The sequence below is a fragment of the Nicotiana attenuata genome, unplaced genomic scaffold (assembly GCF_001879085.1).
Source record: "Nicotiana attenuata strain UT unplaced genomic scaffold, NIATTr2, whole genome shotgun sequence".
Classification (NCBI taxonomy): domain Eukaryota; kingdom Viridiplantae; phylum Streptophyta; class Magnoliopsida; order Solanales; family Solanaceae; genus Nicotiana; species Nicotiana attenuata.
Genome location: NW_017672199.1, coordinates 171,694 through 193,073, shown reverse-complemented (window position 1 = coordinate 193,073; position 21,380 = coordinate 171,694). Strand labels below are relative to the sequence as shown.

The 21,380-nt window shown below is 39.7% G+C and overlaps 2 protein-coding genes and 1 pseudogene across 2 annotated transcripts; 1 reads left to right on the top strand and 2 right to left on the bottom strand.

The window, feature by feature from the left end:
- Nucleotides 1-8,592: 8,592 nt before the first annotated feature.
- Nucleotides 8,593-9,114, bottom strand: LOC109212278 (formin-J-like). The gene has a single exon (XM_019375912.1). The coding sequence runs from the start codon at nucleotides 9,112-9,114 to the stop codon at nucleotides 8,593-8,595; it is 522 nt and encodes a 173-aa protein (XP_019231457.1).
- Nucleotides 9,115-13,247: 4,133 nt separating this feature from the next.
- Nucleotides 13,248-13,769, bottom strand: LOC109212277 (formin-J-like). Its single transcript, XM_019375910.1, has one exon. The coding sequence runs from the start codon at nucleotides 13,767-13,769 to the stop codon at nucleotides 13,248-13,250; it is 522 nt and encodes a 173-aa protein (XP_019231455.1).
- Nucleotides 13,770-17,898: 4,129 nt separating this feature from the next.
- LOC109212276 lies at nucleotides 17,899-19,948 on the top strand (annotated as a pseudogene).
- Nucleotides 19,949-21,380: the final 1,432 nt, after the last annotated feature.

Below are 21,380 nucleotides of genomic sequence, written 5' to 3'. Positions count from 1 at the left end.
ATTGTTTAAAGGATTTGGAAATAAATTTAGATTAGAACATGTTGGTATCGGGCCCGTATTTTGGTTCCGGTGCCCGATACAGGTCCTATGTGATTTTAGATAATTCTGTGAAGCTTGGTAAGAAACGGAATCCGTTTGACGGGATTCGGACCTTAAATGCAAAATTTGATGTTTTAATAAGTATTGAAATATTTCATTGATTTTGAGGTTTAGTTCGTTGTCTAAGGGGTTAATTTGGCGATTTGATCACACGGATAAGTTCCTATGATGTTTCTGAGTTAGTACGTATGTTGGGCTTGGAGCCCCGAGGGCTCGGGTGTATTTCGGAAGGTTTTAAACTCTTAAAAAGTTGCAGGTTTTCAGTTACTGGTATTCTGGTATTTTCTTCTTCGCGTTCGCGGGAGGACCCTCGCGAACGCGATGAGTTAATTGTGCTGAAGGAAAATTCCTTCTACGCGAACGCGAGACCCAGATCGCGAACGCGAAGCTTTGGGGCTGCCCTTCACGAACGTGTGCCTGGTATCGCGAACGCGAAGGCTTGTGGCCTGGTCAGGGGGAAAGGAAAATTATATCTACCCGAACGCGACCACATGGACGCGAACGCGACGGCTCGAGGAGTTACTTCTCCGCGAACGCGAGCCATCTCCCGCGAACGCAAAGGTCTGTCAGACCTAACTCATCGCGAACGCGATGACCAAATCTGCCCAGCTATTTTAAAAGTCCAGAAACATAATGCATTACAGGATTTAACCCATTTTTCAGAAACTTCTTCTTCTCCACACCTCTTGGGCGATTTTTGAAGAACTTCATCACCATAACCTCTTGGGTATGTAATCTTTGACTTGTTTTCTTCCATTTTTATCAACACCCGCTAGATTTCTAGGCCTAAAACATGTGATTAAGGGTAGAAAATTAGGGATTTGGGTAGAGTTAGGGCTTTTTGATTATTTGGGAATTTGACCTCGTTTTGGGGTCAGATTTCAAAACAAATTATATATTCGGGCTCGTGGGTGAATGGGTGATCGGGTTTTGGTCCGAGCCTCGTGTTTTGACCAAGCAGGCCCGGGGTCAATTTTTGGATTTTTGGAAAGAATATTGGAAAGTTATAATTAAGCATTGGAATTGGATTGTTTGGCGTTTATTGATGTTATTAAGTCGATTATGTCTAGATACGATTGATTGGGAGTCAAATTCGTAAGGGAAAGCGGTGTTTGAGGCTTGAGTTGACCGTGGAAGTTCGAGGTAAGTGTTTGGTCTAACCTTAGCTTGAGGGATTAGGAGTCGTGTCTTATTTGCTACGTGTTAATTGTGGAGTACGACGTATAGGCATGGTGACGAGTATCTATACATCGGTGTCAAGCATGTCCATGAGTCTTGTATTATAATTATTATGACTCCGTTGTGGTTTAATGTGCCTCACATGTTACTATCATTATTGTTCCCTTGCCGGGATGTTGTTATATTGCTCTTGTTCCCTTGTCGGGATGTTGTTATATTGCTCTTGTTTTCTTGTCGGGATGTTGTTATATTGCTCTTGTTCCCTTGCTGGGATGTTGTTATATTGCTCTTATTCCCTTACCGGGATTCTTTGTGGTTGTTGTTGATTTGTAACTGGTATCGGGTGGCACGCCTGCCACGAGATATATGAAATGGGAGTGGGTGGCACGCTTGCCACGAGATATATGAAATGGGAGCGGGTGGCACGCCTGCCACGAGATATGTGAAATGGGATCGGGTGGCACGCCTGCCACGAGATATATGAAATGGGAGCGGGTGGCACGCCTGCCACGAGATATATGAAATGGGAGCGGGTTGCACGCCTGCAACGAGATACATGAAATGGGAGCGGGTTGCACGCCTGCAACAAGATGTGAAATGAAAGTGAATTCTGCCTTTGTTTTCCTTATCCTTATTAGTAGTTGGATTTTGGTTCCTTTATTATTCTCTTGATATTCTGTTTTACCTGTTATTCCCCGAAGCATGCTTTCCCCCTCCCATCTTTACTTGTTTATTTATGCTTTACTTTCCGTTGTATATTATATAACTGCACAGGTTTATTTGGTAGTCTGGTCCTAGCCTCGTCACTACTTCGCCGAGGTTAGGCTAGGCACTTACCAGCACATGGGGTCGGTTGTGCTGATACTACACTCTGCACTCTTTTGTGCAGATCCCACTATTGTGGATTTCGGACCGCAGTGAGGGTGCTGCTTCTGGTCCATCAGGAAACCAGAGGTAGTCCTGCAGGCGTCCGCAGGCCTTGGCGTCTCCTTCTAGCTATTATTCCTGTTTCTTTCTTGTATTTCCAGAGACAGTGTTGTATTATTTCTTTCAGACCTTTATTTGTAGTAATCTTAGACAGTCTGTAAAGTTGTTACACCAATCTTGGGTAGTTTGGTCATGGAATGGTATTAGCAGTATTGTTAAACTTGAAATTTAAGTCTTCCGCTTGTTAAATTTTGTTGATTATTAACTGTTGGATTATAACTGTTAACGAATTTAAAAATGGGTAAAGGGAATCTGTTCAGTAATTGGCTTGCCTAGCTCACATTAGTAGGCGCCATCACGACTCCCGAGGGTAGGAAATCTGGATTGTGACAAGTTGGTATCAGACCTATAGGATACATAGGTCTCACAATTCACAGACAAGCTTAGTACAGTCTGAGGGATCGGTACGAGACGTCTATATTTATCCCCAGAGGCTACAGAGTTCGGAAAAACTTCACATCTATTCTTTCCTGTTGTGCGATTTTGTTCTCTCAATGCTAAATTGAAACCTCTACTCTTGTCCTTTCGCGAATGGCGAGGTCACGTACCACTTCTTCAGCCGAACAGCAGCACAGACTGGTGATAGATCAGCTACGTCTTCGGAGGCTTTGTGGAGGTTGGATAGGTTTCACCAAGCTCTTCACTACTACTTTCAGTGGTGCATCTTCTAAGGATCCCCAAGGATTATCTAGACAACTGTCATGAGGTTCTCAGGAACATGGGGATAGTGGAGACCAATGGGGTCGATTTTGCTACTTTTCGCTTGTCTGGATCCGCCAAGACTTGGAGGAGGGATTACTGTTTGGAAAGACCAGCCGGATCACCAGCTTTGACTTGGGAGCAGTTCACGCAGCTATTTCTGGAGAAGTTTCTCCCAATCACTCAGAGAGAGGCCTACCGGAGGTAGTTTGAGCGTTTCCAGCAGGGTTCTATGACCGTTACTCAGTATGAGACCAGATTCATCGACTTGGCTCATCATGCTCTTATCATACTTCCCACCGAGTGAGAGAGGGTGAGGAGGTTCATTGATGGACTTATCCTACCTATTCGACCTCAGATGGCTAGGGAGACAGGGAGTGAGATCATAATGCAAAAAGCTTTTTGCTTCCCCTACACTCATACCAAATAAAATACAGGAAAAGATAAACACCTCCCCTGGGGGAAATAAACTAAAAAGATACAGTTCTCCTCGAGTAGACCTAAAAATACAACTTCCGAAAAGTCATTTTGAAAATAAAAACAATGGTTTCTCCGTAAACTTTTTTGGATAAACTGGTTGTTTCGCAGTTAAGAACCTTTGACCAAATAATAGTGGACATTTATATAAGTCGGAGCCACAGTATGTATGTAGAAGTCCTATGTGTAGCAATGTATTGCTAGTGAAAACCTTTAAAAAGCTCTCAAAAATTACCTACCTAAACCAAGGAGGATTCAAGAATTAATGCATTGCTGATTGCCCAACAGAATGAAATTCGGCTCAGACCAGAAAGATCGAGGATGCCAAGCTTACAAGAAAATCTTTCAAAAGCAAGAAGTATAAGATTGTCGATCATAGACACACTATGTCGTCCTTTAGGTTAGTTATCAAAATTCAGAACTCAGAGAGAGGAGAGAGAATAAATGGGATTGCTCCAAAGGAGATAGAACACAACCAATACCAAGAATTGACGACTACCTGCAAGTTACTTAACAATGTTGGACCGTGGCAATTCAGTGTCTCCTGTACCAAGAAACTTCACCAGAGCATCAGAAAGCTGGAAAGGAGCAAGAATTCCTGAATTGTGCAGCTTTTTCCTATCTCATTGGTTCATCTGAATCTATAAAGAGATAAAGCAGGTTTAAGAAATGTCGTTACGTTGTTGACAAATAATCTGATTTGACAAGAATTTCTAGAAACAAGAGAGCAGACAAATAACAGCCCTTTACAATTTGAATTGAATAGAGCACCGTGTGGCACAAAAATTAAGCTGCAAGTACAAACACTACCAGGGGATATCTAAGAGATTAAGCGAGTTCTTAACATTTTGGCGACGCATTAAGCAGACAAATTTCAGAACTGCAAAAGACGTAACATTGTCCAAGTATACTCTACGCGGAGTTATTACCTTCATCCTCTTCCTGCTTCTGTCGCTTTTTCTTTGCTACAGAATTTGAAAACCCAAAATCTGTTACTATGGAAATCAATTCGTAGTTATGTATAATGGACAAGCAAAATGCATGAAATATAAATAACATCAAGAAGTCGGCATTAAAAGCAGATATTAAATTTAAAGGCCTAAGAAGAGAAGAGTTCCCATTACCACCATCAGAATCCAAAGACCAGAAATGTTTAGCTAGGGCTTTGTTCATTTGGAAAATGTCTAGTTCCATACTAAAAAGCTCACGGAGTTTGCCATCACAGTTTATAATCCGTCTATTTGCTGGATCTTGCAAATTATTTTCGCGAATAGTTCCACAATTTCTTCACTACCTTCATTATATCTTTATTGAATCAAAAAGATATCTTTACTGAATCAAAGCAACCTTTAAATACAAGAGTGACAAACCAATTCCCTAAACTAACTCCTCTAGAAGAGGAAGACTAAACTACTTGCTAAACAAACTCCTTGAATAAGTAGATTTATTTGAGAAGATAAAGGAATAACAAACTCCTAACTACTAGCTAAAGACTTGGTCAAAGCAGTAAAGAAAGCAGTAAAGTAGCTGATGGACTTATGCTCTAATACGCCCCCCTCAAGTTAGGCAGTGTGTAACTACGCCTAGCTTGAATAAGTGTCTGTCAAAGGCTGGCTATGAAAGTGCTTTGGTGAGGGTATCCGCGAGCTGATCTGCAGTATGAATATGAACGATGCGAACTTGATTATGTTGGACTTGCTTGGGAACAAAGTGAAAGTCCACCGCAATGTGTTTCATGCGGCTATGGAAGACTGGATTTTCGCATAAATAGGTTGCACCAACATTGTCACAGTGCTTGTCGAATTGAAACATGTAGTTCATTTAGCAGATTCGTCACCCAATTTGTTTCAGCAAGTGCACTTGTAACCGCTTGATACTCTGCTTCGGTTGATGAGCGACCAACTGTTCTTTGTTTCCTGGATGACCAGCTCACAGGATTTTGGCAAAAAATAGTATGTAACCAGTAGTGGAGGCTCGATCACTCGCATCTCCAGCCCAATCCGCATCAGAATACATGTGTAGCTTGAAATCCTTGTCTCTTTGAATGCGAAAACCAAACTGAATTGTTCCTTGAAGATACCTGAGTACTCGTTTGAGTGCTTTCCAGTGTAGTTCAGATGGGGAGTGCATAAATTGAGACAATTTGTTCAATGAGAAACTTATGTCCGTCAAGTGAAACACAAGTACTGTAGTTTTCCAAGAACTCTCCTGGAGCGAGTGGCATCAGTTGGTTCCGCTCCATCATTTTGTTGAAGCACTTCAGTGGAACTCATTGGAGTTTTTGCGGAGTTGCAGTCTTTCATATTTTCTTCAGAGAGTATTTCACTGATGTATTTGGATTGTGATAGAGTAATTCCATCTGCAACACGAAGCACCTCAACTCCGAGAAAAAAGTTAAGGTTTCCGAGATCCTTAATGGAAAAACGGCCAGCAATACAATATATAGCCTGATTTACATATAAGATATGGCTCCCTGTGATGATGATATCGTCGACATAGACCAGCACATACAACACGATGTTCGACACTTTGCGAATGAAAAGTGATGCATTAGATTCGGACATGACAAATCCTAAATAAAGAAGGAACGTCTTAAGTTCATTGTACCAGGCCCGAGGAGCTTGCTTGAGTCCGTATATAGCTTTCTTTAGGCGACATATATGTGAGGGAAACTGCTCGTCTTCAAAACTCGGAGGTTGGACCATGTAGACTTCTTCTTCTAGGTGGCCCTGCAAGAACGCGTTGTTGACATCAAGCTGATGTATGGGCCAATTCTGCTGGACAGCAATTGAAAGCACCAAGCGCACAGTAGTCGGTTTGACAACCGGACTAAATGTAGCGTGAAAGTCAATTCCAGGGCGTTCTGTAAATCCCTTTGCAACAAGACGGGCCTTGTAGCGATCGATTGTCCCATCAGCTTTTCTCTTTAACCTGTATAACCACTTGCAAGAAATAATATTTTTTGTGGGGTCATGTGGGACCAATTCCCATGTCTGATTATTCAATAATGCATCAAATTCACTTTTCATTGCTCTCTGCCCCTCTGGGTGTTTGTTAGCTTGTTTAAAACTAGTAGGGGTGATGGTGGGGGATAAGTGAGCCATGAAGTCAAGGATTATTTTCGGTTTATGGATGTTGCTTTGTGAACGTGTCACAACACGATTTGGAAGAGGGAGAGAAGGTTGTTATGGTTCTGTGACTGGAAGTGGTTCGAGGGAAGGTTGTGAGGGTTGCGGAGTTGAGGCAGTGGTACGAGCAACAGTGATTTGGCCAGTAGATATCATTTTGGTCATTCTGCGACTGTATACAATTGGTAAAGATGGTGATTGAGGCCGCGGGACTGATATGAATGGTTGCTGAGAATATATAGATGTTGAGGAAGGGGGTAGTGATAATGTACGTAGTGATTGTGGAGGAGAGGGGACATTTGAATTTCTTGTGATAACTGTTGGGGATGGCAATGGGGGATAAGATTGGGTATCATTAAGATCAGGAGGAACAACAGAATTTGTAGGAGGAGAAGTAGAAGACGTACCTGTAGTTGCAGACTCTGTTCGAGCACAGGCAGAGGACACGGTGTTCTCTTGGGCGTTGGTTTCTGTATTTGGGATAAGTATAGGGTTGGGTAATTCACTTATTATGGGAGGAGAAAAAATAAGAGATTTTGTTGGGTTAGTTTCAATTAGGTTTTCCCACGAAAGAGTTTTGAAATTTAAAAAAATATTTGAAAAGATACTCTGAAAAGGAAAATTATGTTCAAAAAATTTTACATCTTTAGATAAATATATTTTGGAAGATTTCGGATCAAAAGATTGATGAGAATAATAATTTAAATAATAACCTAAATAAACACAAGGTGTTGACCGTGGCTCTAATTTATTTTTGAATAGGGCTTGAGCCAGGGATAACAGAGACAACCGAAAATTATTAAAGAATTATAATCTGGATCGTTACCAAACAATATTTGAAAAGGTGATTTATTTTGTAAAAGTGAGGTTGGCAAGCGATTTATGAGATAAACCGCATGTTGACAAGCAAATGACCAAAGAGTTGGTGGAAGTGAAGCTTCATGAAGTAAAGTTCTTGCCGTTTCAATTATATGTCTGTGACGTCGTTCTGCAAGAGCGACTCGTTGGGGGGTGTATGGGGGAGATAAAAGATGTTCAATACCCTGAGAATTCAGGTATGGATCAAGACTTTTATATTCGCCACCACCATTAGTATAGATAGAAAAATTTTTTGTATTGAAACGACGTTCCATTAATGCTTGATAATTTTTGAAAAGGTCTTTAACCTGACTTTTATTTTTTAATGTATATAGCCAAATATATTTGGTGTATTGATCAACAAAAATGCAATAATATGATTTTTTGTCAATCGATAAAATCGGAGAAGGACCCCATAAATCACTAATTATTGTTTGAAATGTTTTGGTACTTGATAAAGTAAGATTCTGAAAAGGATGGCGATGAGACTTGTTCGATGAACAAGAATTACAAACTAAAAATTTATCTCGCAAGCAAGGTAGCGAGAATTTTTTCAAAACAAAATTTAAAACTCTTGCATGCGGATGACCCAATCGACGATGCCAGGTGAGCATGAATGTGTTGGTGGAGGCCAAATGCGCTTTAGGGGAAGATATGGAGTGTGAGGTTGGCCACTCATAGAGACTGTCTCTACTCCGACCGTGCACCAACGAATTCCGCGTTTCCAGGTCCTTCACAGAATAATGAAACAGAAAGAATTCAATAGAGGTTAGGTTATCTTGACAAAATCTAGAGACGGAAGTAAGTTACGTTTAATGCTAGGAGCACAGAGACTGTTAGAGAGTTTAAAAGCATTATTTGATGCATGTAATTGAGTTAAACCAGTATGAGTTATTGGTATTTTTTTACCATCACCCATGGTGACCTGCTCCATGCCATTGTATTCCTGCAAGTTGTGAGGATTATCCGTTATGTGGTGAGATGCTCCAGAGTCGAGAATCCAGGGATTTGCTGATGCGTGCATTCCCGAAACATAGTTGGCCTTGACCTCAAAATGATTGTGAGATCTGGATATGCATACACTTGCAACATGACCTGGTTTGTTGCATAACTGGCAGCGAACACCATCATAAGTGTTGTTGGTGTTCGAAGATCGCCCCTGATTTTATGAATTAGAGCGATTGTTGTATTGCCATTGTTTGTTGTTGCCATTGTTATTGTTGGGGCGAGGATTGTTGCGATTGTTGGAGTTTCCAAATTTGTTGAATGTAGCAGCAACAGCAGTAATTTGGCTAGGAGATTTCTTTGACTCTTCATGTCTGAGGAAAAGCTCATGATCAAGAAGCTTCTCATAGAGTTCTTCATACGTAATAGTGGAGTCACGAGCACGAATTGCAGCAGAAATCTCACGAAACTCTGGTCCTAGACCACTCAGGATCTTAACAATGAGTTCAGAGTTTGTGACAGGGGCACCAGCAGTAGAGAGTTTATCAGCCATGGATCGTATATTTTGCAAATATTCAGTAACTGGTTGAGAGTCTTTTGTGAGTCGCGCAAGTCGATCGCGAAGGCTGAAAATTCTGGTTTGGGACTTGTTAGCATATGCAGTGTGCAATGCATCCCAGGCTTTTTTAGCTGAGTCAGCAGCTGCAACGGTAGTGGCAATTGTTGGATCAACAGGTGCCATAAGTGCATTTTGAATGTGTTGGTCTTGACGAAACCAAAGAGCAATGCAGGATTGCCACTAAGGACTGTGCCATTTGTGATAGTGCGAGATGGGGCAGGAGTAGACCCATCTAGATGACCATAAAGATCATGACCATGCATAAGCATGGAAAAGTGCGCCTTCGAAGTTACAAAGTTGTGGCTGCCTTGTAATGTTATTGGCAATTGTGATGCATGATTAAATTGGACGACTATCACACCACTATTGTTATCAGCATTAACAACTCCAGTAGTGTTGGCCATTTGTGGAGGGTGGTGGGAAAGAAAAAAGATAGGATCTTACTCGTTAGAGTTTGTTGAGGCTCTTGATACCATATAAGAACAAGAGAGACACAAAAAGCTGATATCTTTATTGAATCAAGGCAACCCTTAAATACAAGAGTCACAAACCAATTCCCTAAACTAACTCCTCTAGAAGAGGAGGACTAAACTACTTGCTAAACAAACTCCTTGAATAAGGAGATTTATTTGAGAAGATAAAGGAATAACAAACTCCTAACTACTAGCTAAAGACTTGGTCAAAGCAGTACGGAAAGCAGTAAAGTAGCTGATGGCTTTGAAAGTGCTTTGGTGAGGGTATCCGCGAGCTGATCTGCAGTATGAATATGAACGATGCGAACTTGATTCTGTTGGACTTGCTTGCGAACAAAGTGAAAGTCCACCGCAATGTGTTTCATGCGGCTATGGAAGACTGGATTTTCGCATAAATAGGTTGCACCAACATTGTCACAGTGCTTGTCGAATTGAAACATGTAGTTCATTTAGCAGATTCGTCACCCAATTTGTTTTAGCAAGTGCACTTGTAACCGCTCGATACTCTGCTTCGGTTGATGAGCGATCAACTTTTCTTTGTTTCCTGGATGACCAGCTCACAGGATTTTGGCCAAAAAATTGTATGTAACCAGTAGTGGAGGCTCGATCACTCGCATCTCCAGCCCAATCCGCATCAGAATACATGTGTAGCTTGAAATCCTTGTCTCTTTGAATGCGAAAACCAAACTGAATTGTTCCTTAAAGATACCTGAGTACTCGTTTGAGTGCTTTCCAGTGTAGTTCAGATGGGGAGTGCATAAATTGAGACAATTTGTTCAATGAGAAACTTATGTCCGGACAAGTGAAACACAAGTACTGTAGTTTTCCAAGAACTCTCCTGTAGCGAGTGGCATCAGTTGGTTCCGCTCCATCATTTTGTTGAAGCACTTCAGTGGAACTCATTGGAGTTTTTGTGGAATTGCAGTCTTTCATATTTTCTTCAGAGAGGATTTCACTGATGTAATTGGATTGTGATAGAGTAATTCCATCTGCAACACGAAGCACCTCAACTCCGAGAAAAAAGTTAAGGTTTCCGAGATCCTTAATGGAAAAACGGCCAGCAATACAATATATAGCCTGATTTACATATAAGATATGGCTCCCTGTGATGATGATATCGCCGACATAGACCAGCACATACAACACGATGTTCGACACTTTGCGAATGAAAAGTGATGCATTAGATTCGGACTTGACAAATCCTAAATAAAGAAGGAACGTCTTAAGTTCATTGTACCAGGCCCGAGGAGCTTGCTTGAGTCCGTATATAGCTTTCTTTAGGCGACATATATGTGAGGGAAACTGCTCGTCTTCAAAACCCGGAGGTTGGACCATGTAGACTTCTTCTTCTAGGTGGCCCTGCAAGAACGCGTTGTTGACATCAAGCTGATGTATGGGCCAATTCTGCTGGACAGCAATTGAAAGCACCAAGCGCACAGTAGTCGGTTTGACAACCGGACTAAATGTAGCGTGAAAGTCAATTCCAGGGCGTTCTGTAAATCCCTTTGCAACAAGACGGGCCTTGTAGCGATCGATTGTCCCATCAGCTTTTCTCTTTAACCTGTATAACCACTTGCAAGAAATAATATTTTTTGTGGGGTCATGTGGGACCAATTCCCATGTCTGATTATTCAATAATGCATCAAATTCACTTTTCATTGCTCTCTGCCCCTCTGGGTGTTTGTTAGCTTGTTTAAAACTAGTAGGGGTGATGGTGGGGGATAAGTGAGCCATGAAGTCAAGGATTCTTTTCGGTTTATGGATGTTGCTTTGTGAACGTGTCACAACACGATTTGGAGGAGGGAGAGAAGGTTGTTTTGGTTCTGTGACTGGAAGTGGTTCGAGGGAAGGTTGTGAGGGTTGCGGAGTTGAGGCAGTGGTACGAGCAACAGTGATTTGGCCAGTAGATATCATTTTGGTCATTCTGCGACTGTATACAATTGGTAAAGATGGTGATTGAGGCCGCGGGACTGATATGAATGGTTGCTGAGAATATATAGATGTTGAGGAAGGGGGTAGTGATAATGTACGTAGTGATTGTGGAGGAGAGGAGACATTTGAATTTCTTGTGATAACTGTTGGGGATGGCAATGGGGGATAAGATTGGGTATCATTAAGATCAGGAGGAACAACAGAATTTGTAGGAGGAGAAGTAGAAGACGTACCTGTAGTTGCAGACTCTGTTCGAGCACAGGCAGAGGACACGGTGTTCTCTTGGGCGTTGGTTTCTGTATTTGGGATAAGTATAGGGTTGGGTAATTCACTTATTATGGGAGGAGAAAAAATAAGAGATTTTGTTGGGTTAGTTTCAATTAGGTTTTCCCACGAAAGAGTTTTGAAATTTAAAAAAAATATTTGAAAAGATATTCTGAAAAGGAAAATTATGTTCAAAAAATTTTACATCTTTAGATAAATATATTTTGGAAGATTTCGGATCAAAAGATTGATGAGAATAATAATTTAAATAATAACCTAAATAAACACAAGGTGTTGACCGTGACTCTAATTTATTTTTGAATAGGGCTTGAGCCAGGGATAACAGAGACAACCGAAAATTATTAAAGAATTATAATCTGGATCGTTACCAAACAATATTTAAAAAGGTGATTTATTTTGTAAAAGTGAGGTTGGCAAGCGATTTATGAGATTAACCGCATGTTGACAAGCAAATGACCAAAGAGTCGGTGGAAGCGAAGCTTCATGAAGTAAAGTTCTTGCCGTTTCAATAATATGTCTGTGACGTCGTTCTGCAAGAGCGACTCTTTGGGGGGTGTATGGGGGAGATAAAAGATGTTCAATACCCTGAGAATTCAGGTATGGATCAAGACTTTTATATTCGCCACCACCATTAGTATAGATAGAAAGATTTTTTGTATTGAAACGACGTTCCATTAATGCTTGATAATTTTTGAAAAGGTCTTTAACCTGACTTTTATTTTTTAATGTATATAGCCAAATATATTTGGTGTATTGATCAACAAAAATGCAATAATATGATTTTTTGTCAATCGATAAAATTGGAGAAGGACCCCATAAATCACTAAATATTGTTTGAAACGTTTTGGTACTTGATAAAGTAAGATTCTGAAAAGGATGGCGATGAGACTTGTTCGATGAACAAGAATTACAAACTAAAAATTTATCTCGCAAGCAAGGTAGCGAGAATTTTTTCAAAACAAAATTTAAAACTCTTGCATGCGGATGACCCAATCGACGATGCCAGGTGAACATGAATGTGTTGGTGGAGGCCAAATGCGCTTTAGGGGAAGATATGGAATGTGAGGTTGGCCACTCATAGAGACTGTCTCTACTCCGACCGTGCACCAACGGATTCCGCGTTTCCAGGTCCTTCACAGAATAATGAAACAGAAAGAATTCAATAGAGGTTAGGTTATCTTGACAAAATCTAGAGACGGAGAGTAAGTTACGTTTAATGCTAGGAGCACAGAGACTGTTAGAGAGTTTAAAAGCATTATTTGATGCATGTAATTTAGTTAAACCAGTATGAGTTATTGGTATTTTGTTACCATCACCCATGGTAACCTGCTCCATGTCATTGTATTCCTGCAAGTTGTGAGGATTATAAGTTATGTGGTGAGATGCTCCAGAGTCGAGAATCCAGGGATTTGCTGATGCGTGCATTCCCGAAACATAGTTGGCCTTGACCTCAAAATGATTGTGAGATCTGGATATGCATACACTTGCAACATGACCTGGTTTGTTGCATAACTGGCAGCGAACACCATCATAAGTGTTGTTGGTGTTCGAAGATCGCCCCTGATTTTATGAATTAGAGCGATTGTTGTATTGCCATTGTTTGTTGTTGCCATTGTTATTGTTGGGGCGAGGATTGTTGCGATTGTTGGAGTTTCCAAATTTGTTGAATGTAGCAGCAACAGCAGTAATTTGGCTAGGAGATTTCTTTGACTCTTCATGTCTGAGGAAAAGCTCATGATCAAGAAGCTTCTCATAGAGTTCTTCATACGTAATAGTGGAGTCACGAGCACGAATTGCAGCAGAAATCTCACGAAACTCTGGTCCTAGACCACTCAGGATCTTAACAATGAGTTCAGAGTTTGTGACAGGGGCACCAGCAGTAGAGAGTTCATCACCCATGGATCGTATATTTTGCAAATATACAGTAACTGGTTGGGAGTCTTTTGTGAGTCGCGCAAGTCGATCGCGAAGGCTGAAAATTCTGGTTTGGGACTTGTTAGCATATGCAGTGTGCAATGCATCCCACGCTTTTTTAGCTAAGTCAGCAGCTGCAACGGTAGTGGCAATTGTTGGATCAACAGATGCCATAAGTGCATTTTGAATGTGTTGGTCTTGACGAAACCAAAGAGCAATGCAGGATTGCCACTAAGGACTGTGCCATTTGTGATAGTGCGAGATGGGGCAGGAGTAGACCTATCTAGATGACCATAAAGATCATGACCATGCATAAGCATGGAAAAGTGCGCCTTCGAAGTTACAAAGTTGTGGCTGCCTTGTAATGTTATTGGCAATTGTGATGCATGATTAAATTGGACGACTATCACACCACTATTGTTATCAGCGTTAACAACTCCAGTAGTGTTGGCCATTTGTGGAGGGTGGTGGGAAAGAAAAAAGATAGGATCTTACTCGTTAGAGTTTGTTGAGGCTCTTGATACCATATAAGAACAAGAGAGACACAAAAAGCTAATATCTTTATTGAATCAAGGCAACCCTTAAATACAAGAGTCACAAACCAATTCCCTAAACTAACTCCTCTAGAAGAGGAGGACTAAACTACTTGCTAAACAAACTCCTTGAATAAGGAGATTTATTTGAGAAGATAAAGGAATAACAAACTCCTAACTACTAGCTAAAGACTTGGTCAAAGCAGTACGGAAAGCAGTAAAGTAGCTGATGGCTTTGAAAGTGCTTTGGTGAGGGTATCCGTGAGCTGATCTGCAGTATGAATATGAACGATGCGAACTTGATTCTGTTGGACTTGCTTGCGAACAAAGTGAAAGTCCACCGCAATGTGTTTCATGCGGCTATGGAAGACTGGATTTTCGCATAAATAGGTTGCACCAACATTGTCACAGTGCTTGTCGAATTGAAATATGTAGTTCATTTAGCAGATTCGTCACCCAATTTGTTTCAGCAAGTGCACTTGTAACCGCTCGATACTCTGCTTCGGTTGATGAGCGATCAACTGTTCTTTGTTTCCTGGATGACCAGCTCACAAGATTTTGGCCAAAAAATTGTATGTAACCAGTAGTGGAGGCTCGATTACTCGCATCTCCAGCCCAATCCGCATCAGAATACATGTGTAGCTTGAAATCCTTGTCTCTTTGAATGCGAAGACCAAACTGAATTGTTCCTTAAAGATACCTGAGTACTCGTTTGAGTGCTTTCCAGTGTAGTTCAGATGGGGAGTGCATAAATTGAGACAATTTGTTCAATGGAAACTTATGTCCGGACAAGTGAAACACAAGTACTATAGTTTTCTAAGAACTCTCCTGTAGCGAGTGGCATCAGTTGGTTTCGCTCCATCATTTTGTTGAAGCACTTCAGTGGAACTCATTGGAGTTTTTGCGGAGTTGCAGTCTTTCATATTTTCTTCAGAGAGGATTTCACTGATGTAATTGGATTGTGATAGAGTAATTCCATCTGCAACACGAAGCACCTCAACTCCGAGAAAAAAGTTAAGGTTTCCGAAATCCTTAATGGAAAANTGTGAGTCGCGCAAGTCGATCGCGAAGGCTGAAAATTCTGGTTTGGGACTTGTTAGCATATGCAGTGTGCAATGCATCCCAGGCTTTTTTAGCTGAGTCAGCAGCTGCAACGGTAGTGGCAATTGTTGGATCAACAGGTGCCATAAGTGCATTTTGAATGTGTTGGTCTTGACGAAACCAAAGAGCAATGCAGGATTGCCACTAAGGACTGTGCCATTTGTGATAGTGCGAGATGGGGCAGGAGTAGACCCATCTAGATGACCATAAAGATCATGACCATGCATAAGCATGGAAAAGTGCGCCTTCGAAGTTACAAAGTTGTGGCTGCCTTGTAATGTTATTGGCAAATGTGATGCATGATCAAATTGGACGACTATCACACCACTATTGTTATCAGCATTAACAACTCCAGTAGTGTTGGCCATTTGTGGAGGGTGGTGGGAAAGAAAAAAGATAGGATCTTACTCGTTAGAGTTTGTTGAGGCTCTTGATACCATATAAGAACAAGAGAGACACAAAAAGTTGATATCTTTATTGAATCAAGGCAACCTTTAAATACAAGAGTGACAAGCCAATTCCCTAAACTAACTCCTCTAGAAGAGGAGGACTAAACTACTTGCTAAACAAACTCCTTGAATAAGGAGATTTATTTGAGAAGATAAAGGAATAACAAACTCCTAACTACTAGCTAAAGACTTGGTCAAAACAGTAATGTAGCTGATGGACTTATGCTCTAATACATTAAACAAATAGAAGGTTTCAGTTGCACGCGGTAATACCAATGGCGACAGGGGTTTAGAGAAGGAAAAAAGAAAAAGAAGCAACATGAATTTGTGAACCTCTGTCCTTTGCTAATTCTGCTTTCCCAGTAAACTTCTGAAGTTATGGAGAAAGGCTACATACTTTGCTAAATCCGCCACCACTCTTTTCGCCACTTACATTCTTCTTATCAGACCTAATTAATAAGGTGTAAACCATCGTCAGTTCAACCAGGATAGCCTACACTACGCGTAAGGCATCTGCTAGATATATCTATGCACGAGATTCTCGGTTTACTACAAAAAATATGTTTTGGAACTTGCTAATATGTAATAGTTCTTCAGCATGTACTTTAACTATTTGGGTTAGAAGTAATAAGATACAATGTAAGTCATTTAATCAATTTGAAATGAATGTTGTCATTTGTTGAAATTCATTTGGATTATGCTTATGGTCCTTTGTTGCATATGGCATTTTTTTGTTGGTGCTTATTTGTATGGACTTTTAGTTTAATGTTTTGGAACTGGCTAATATGTGATGTTTACTTGTTGCATAGACCCTTGTGGCTTCCTCAGACCCCGCGCATAGCTAGGGGTGGCAATTTGAGCCCAAACTCATCTAACCCGTCCAACCCGCCCAGAGATTAATGGGTTGAGTTACAAATATTTTAGCTCATGGGTCAATTTGGGTTGATCCCAAATTAACCCATTATATTTTATAGCCCATTCTTAAGCAGCTCAAATACAACCCATGAAACTCACCCAAAACAAAAAGGTATCTCAACCCAACTTATATAGAAATTTATTTAGTTGCCTCAATTTTACTTTTGTTTGTATTTTCAATTTTATGTTCTTTTGTTTTTCTGCACCATCCACCCCCTGCCCCCCTCTCCTTAAAAAAAACTTTTAGTATTTTTTTTTTTTTACTTTTTAATTTTCTATTTTTTTCTGCACCACTCACCCACCCCACCCTGCCCACCCCACCCCACCACCCCCCCCCTCAAAAAACTACGTATCACTACTTTTTTTCGTTATTTTTAACTTTTCTTAGTTTTTTCTTGTCTACTACCCTCCTACCCCCACCCTACCCACCCGTCCAAAACCCTTTAAACTTTTTTTTTTACTTTTTCTTTAATTTTTAATTTTCTGTTTTCTATTTTTTTTCATTTTTTCTGCATCACCCACCGCGCCCAAACCCTTCCCCCAACCCACCCACCCACCCACCCCCAACCATAAAATATTTTTCAACTTACACATTTTAAGGTAAAAGATTTTTTTATGCAAGATGAGCATGGTTCAAAACATGGGTCAAGTTGGGCGGGTTGGGTTATTACCCATTGTTTAGTCCATCTTGACCCAGCCCATCTTAGCCCAAGTACACTTTGGGCTGGGTTGGGCAACGACCCATTTATTGGCGTAACCCATCTTGACCCGCTCAAATTCAGCCCAACCCGCCCATTTACCACCCCTACACATAGCGGGAGCTTGTGCACCGGGCTGCCCTTTTTATTCAGAGGACATGGTTATCAACAAGGACTTAAATTATGTGTTTATGGCTCCGAAAGTATGATCCCTTGCTTATTCATGTTACCAAGAAAAGTCTTTTCCATTTTTTCTTTACCTATTTCCATTATAGTATTCAACTATTTTCTGTCAGTCTCAGTTCATCAATTAAAAGCAATTTGATGATCCAAGCTCATTAGATATGTCCACCTTTAACTATGGTTATTGAGTGAAATCACTTCCTAGCTTGATGCTTTCTTCTGTTTTGGAAGAGTTGGCTAACGGAATGCCAATCATTGCCACACCTAATTCTTGACTAATTTGGTGCCAATAACTGCTGACTGGTATATATGTGTCAATTTCCCAATCCAATAAATTCTTCCTATTTTCTTCATATCTTCCAGTTTGCCTTCCTCTCCTCCCTCCCTCCCTCTCTTTCTCTTCTCTTTCCATTATTCATCTTCAATGACATTGCCAGTGAAAATTATGGTTTTCCCAATGGTAGTACTGTACATACTTTTGGCAAATTTATGTTACATAGCTGCAATGAAGGTTAAAATCTGTGGTTTCTTTTTCAAAAACTCATCATCTTTTAGATCATCCCATCCAATTCCTTTGTACCCTAGTTTAAGGAGTCCGGAACCAAAATGTGGTTCTTTTGGACTCAAACTACATAAATAGGTGTAAAAAAAAAAAGTTACCATACTATATATAACGCCAGAAAACCTGGCGCTATACATTAACGGTAACTGCACCGTTAATGTATAGCGCCAGATTTTCTGGCATTATACAAAAAAAATCTGACGCAGCTGATATAGTGCCATAAAAAGTGGCGCTATATGTCGGACCATTTATCATAGACAGTGACAAAATCCTGCAGCAACATTAATTTCTAGACCCTGCAATTATAGACACTTTCAATCCGTCAGTTTCAGAAATAATATTTTTTATTTTTATTTTTGAAAATGTAATTAAGCTGATGATTCTTTATTAATGAATTTGTAACTTTTTTATTGACTCGTCCGTGCCTCTTGCTCCTTAGGGTGTCACTATTAGTATAATTTAGGAGTTCACAAGTGTGCCTAGAGTTATGGTGGAAGGTTTTCTTAAGGAGTATTTAAGTGTTGATAGTGTTAAAGGGACTGAGTTGCATAGTGTTGGGAGCTATTTTACTGGATTAGTATCAAGTTCAGGGCTACTTATAAAGCATAGAGCAATCAATGAATTCTTTGGGGAAAAGAAGCCACATATTGGAATTGGAACTTCAAGTCTTCTTGATCGCCCTTTTATCTCCCTTTGCAGGGTATGGTCGTCACCATTGTCAATATTCCGTCTACCTAATTACATTTCATTTGTCAATAAATTCCTTGGTTGTAAACTTGTAATAGTTGTTTCTTTTGTAGGTAAAAACTTCTTGACTCTTTAATGTTCTAAATTATGTGAACGTTTTTCGGAGTACGAGAGTCATACTGACTAGTTTAGATGTGAATTCGGACATAGCATTTTCAAATTTATAAATTTAGAAACTACATACTGAAGTGTCATTTAATTTGGACACGAAGCTTACGTGGTAAACAAGGAGGACGAAAAAAGTAGTTCAGTATTGGCAAGGGAGAAATATCCAAAGCCACTAGTATTTCATGATGGAAGGCTAGCTTTCCTACCTACACCTTTTGCAACATTAGCCATGTTTATATGGTTTCCAATTGGAATAGTATTAGCAATATTCAGACTCTTCATTGGTATATGTTTGCCTTACAAGATAGCCATTTTCTTGGGCACTTTAAGTGGTATGCAGCTAAGGTTAAAGGGCACTGATTCACCAAGATCAGAAAATGGCAAAGGAGTACTCTATGTTTGCACTCATAGAACACTTTTGGACCCTGTTATCCTTAGTACATTTTTGGGTAAGCCTTTGACAGCAGTTACCTATAGCTTAAGCAAAATGTCTGAGATTCTTGCTCCTATAAAAACTGTGAGATTGACAAGATCAAGAAGCAAAGATGCCGAGGCCATGCAGAGATTACTCAGTGAAGGTAATGTTCGAAAGTATTTTTTTCGTACATGGACAACTAGCTCTTTAAGGAAAGTCGTCGTCAGTCTTAAAGTAATTTTTCTTACTCTCTGTTATTTCTATTATCTTACAGGTGACTTAGTTGTTTGTCCAGAAGGAACCACATGCAGAGAGCCATATCTCTTAAGGTTCAGCTCTTTGTTTGCAGAATTAGCTGATGAGATTGTACCTGTGGCTATGAACACAAGTGTGAGCATGTTTTATGGGACTACTGCTTGTGGACTCAAGTGTTTGGACCCTATTTTCTTTTTGATGAATCCAAGACCTTCTTACACTGTTGAGATTCTTGGAAAAGTGCCCAAAGATTTGACTTGTGCTGGTGGAAAGTCTAGCTATGAGGTGGCTAATTACGTTCAGCGACAACTATAAGCTGCTGCATTGGAATTTGAGTGCACTAATCTTACAAGAAAGGACAAGTATTTGATGCTAGCTGGGAATTAAGATAGTTGATGATAAGGATTCAAGACATAAACCCTAATTCGCATAAGGGCTGGATTTAAAACTTATGCATTTGAGATTCTAATCATTTTAAATTCTTGAATTTTAAAATAATTTGTACATATTTAATGAATTTTTATAAAAATAATACAAAATTTGGATCAAAACTATTGAATTCCGCTAAATCCATAACTCGTATTCTAGTTCCGCCCCTTGTTCGGACTTAATCTTTTATTTTACCCTCATTTTCTGTTTTCACTTTAATAGCACAGATATAAATATAATTAGCACGGATATAAATATGAATATATGTATATTACGCAATATGGTATCTTCTCGGTGTCATAGAGATACAATACACTTATTTTTTTCCTATCCTATTTCCTTAACTTCAAAATAAGTGTCGGCAAAGATTTTAACACATCAATTTAGAAAACTTCTATGTTCCACCATTAATGCTAAATTTTATTTGATAAAATTACCCTTTATATCCTTTCAAATTTTCTTTGATTTCTTCTAAAACATTTAAGATCATTCATTGGCGCAAGGATATATTTGAGCCAAAATTTCACGGTATAGCCAGTTTTCGGACTGGTCAATCAAAAATAGCCAGCGTTTACCAAGTCAATGAAAAATAGCCACCGTTTTGCTGTAATAGAGACCGGTCCAGCATAATATACTGGAGTTCGGTGCACTTGTGTATGAACTCCAGCATATTATGCTGGACCGGTATACTTTGCTGGCTCCAGTATAATATATTGGAGACTGGAGCACTGGTGCTCCAAACTCCAGTATATTATACTGGACCATTATACTTGCTGGAACTCCAGTATATTATGCTGGAGCTCTAGTGTATTTATGCTGGAAAACTCCAGTATAATATGTCTGGAGTTCAAGTATACTTATGCTGGAACTCCAGCATAATATACTGGAGTATTTTTTGGGTTTTGAACAGTGTTTTCGCTCAGATTTATCTTTACATAAAAAGTGGCTAAATTTCGATTACTTTTGATCAATTGGGCTATTTTTGAACGACCAGTTGTAAATCTGGCTATTTTTAAAAATCACAAAGAAAAAAAATCTTCTTGAGTTTCTAAAGCTACACATATTTTAGACGGAATTAATTTAACTAACACTCACCTATATTAAGCCCCAGAGTATTTATTAGGGTGCAATAAGAAACTTAAAAGAGTACTTAATACCGAGTCCGGTGGGCTATTGCTTTTTGATTTGAAAACTATCACCACAATAATCGAATACGTGTTTACTAATTCTTCGCGACTAATTTATATATTTTTATCTTCTTAAACTAATAAATGTTGTTTGAATTTGTAGATTGTCAGCATTAAATGAGAAATGAATAAGTTGTGTGTTCAGTAGTGTAATCAAGGATTTAACAAACGTTTAAAAGGTGTTAAAAGCTACGAGATCATCA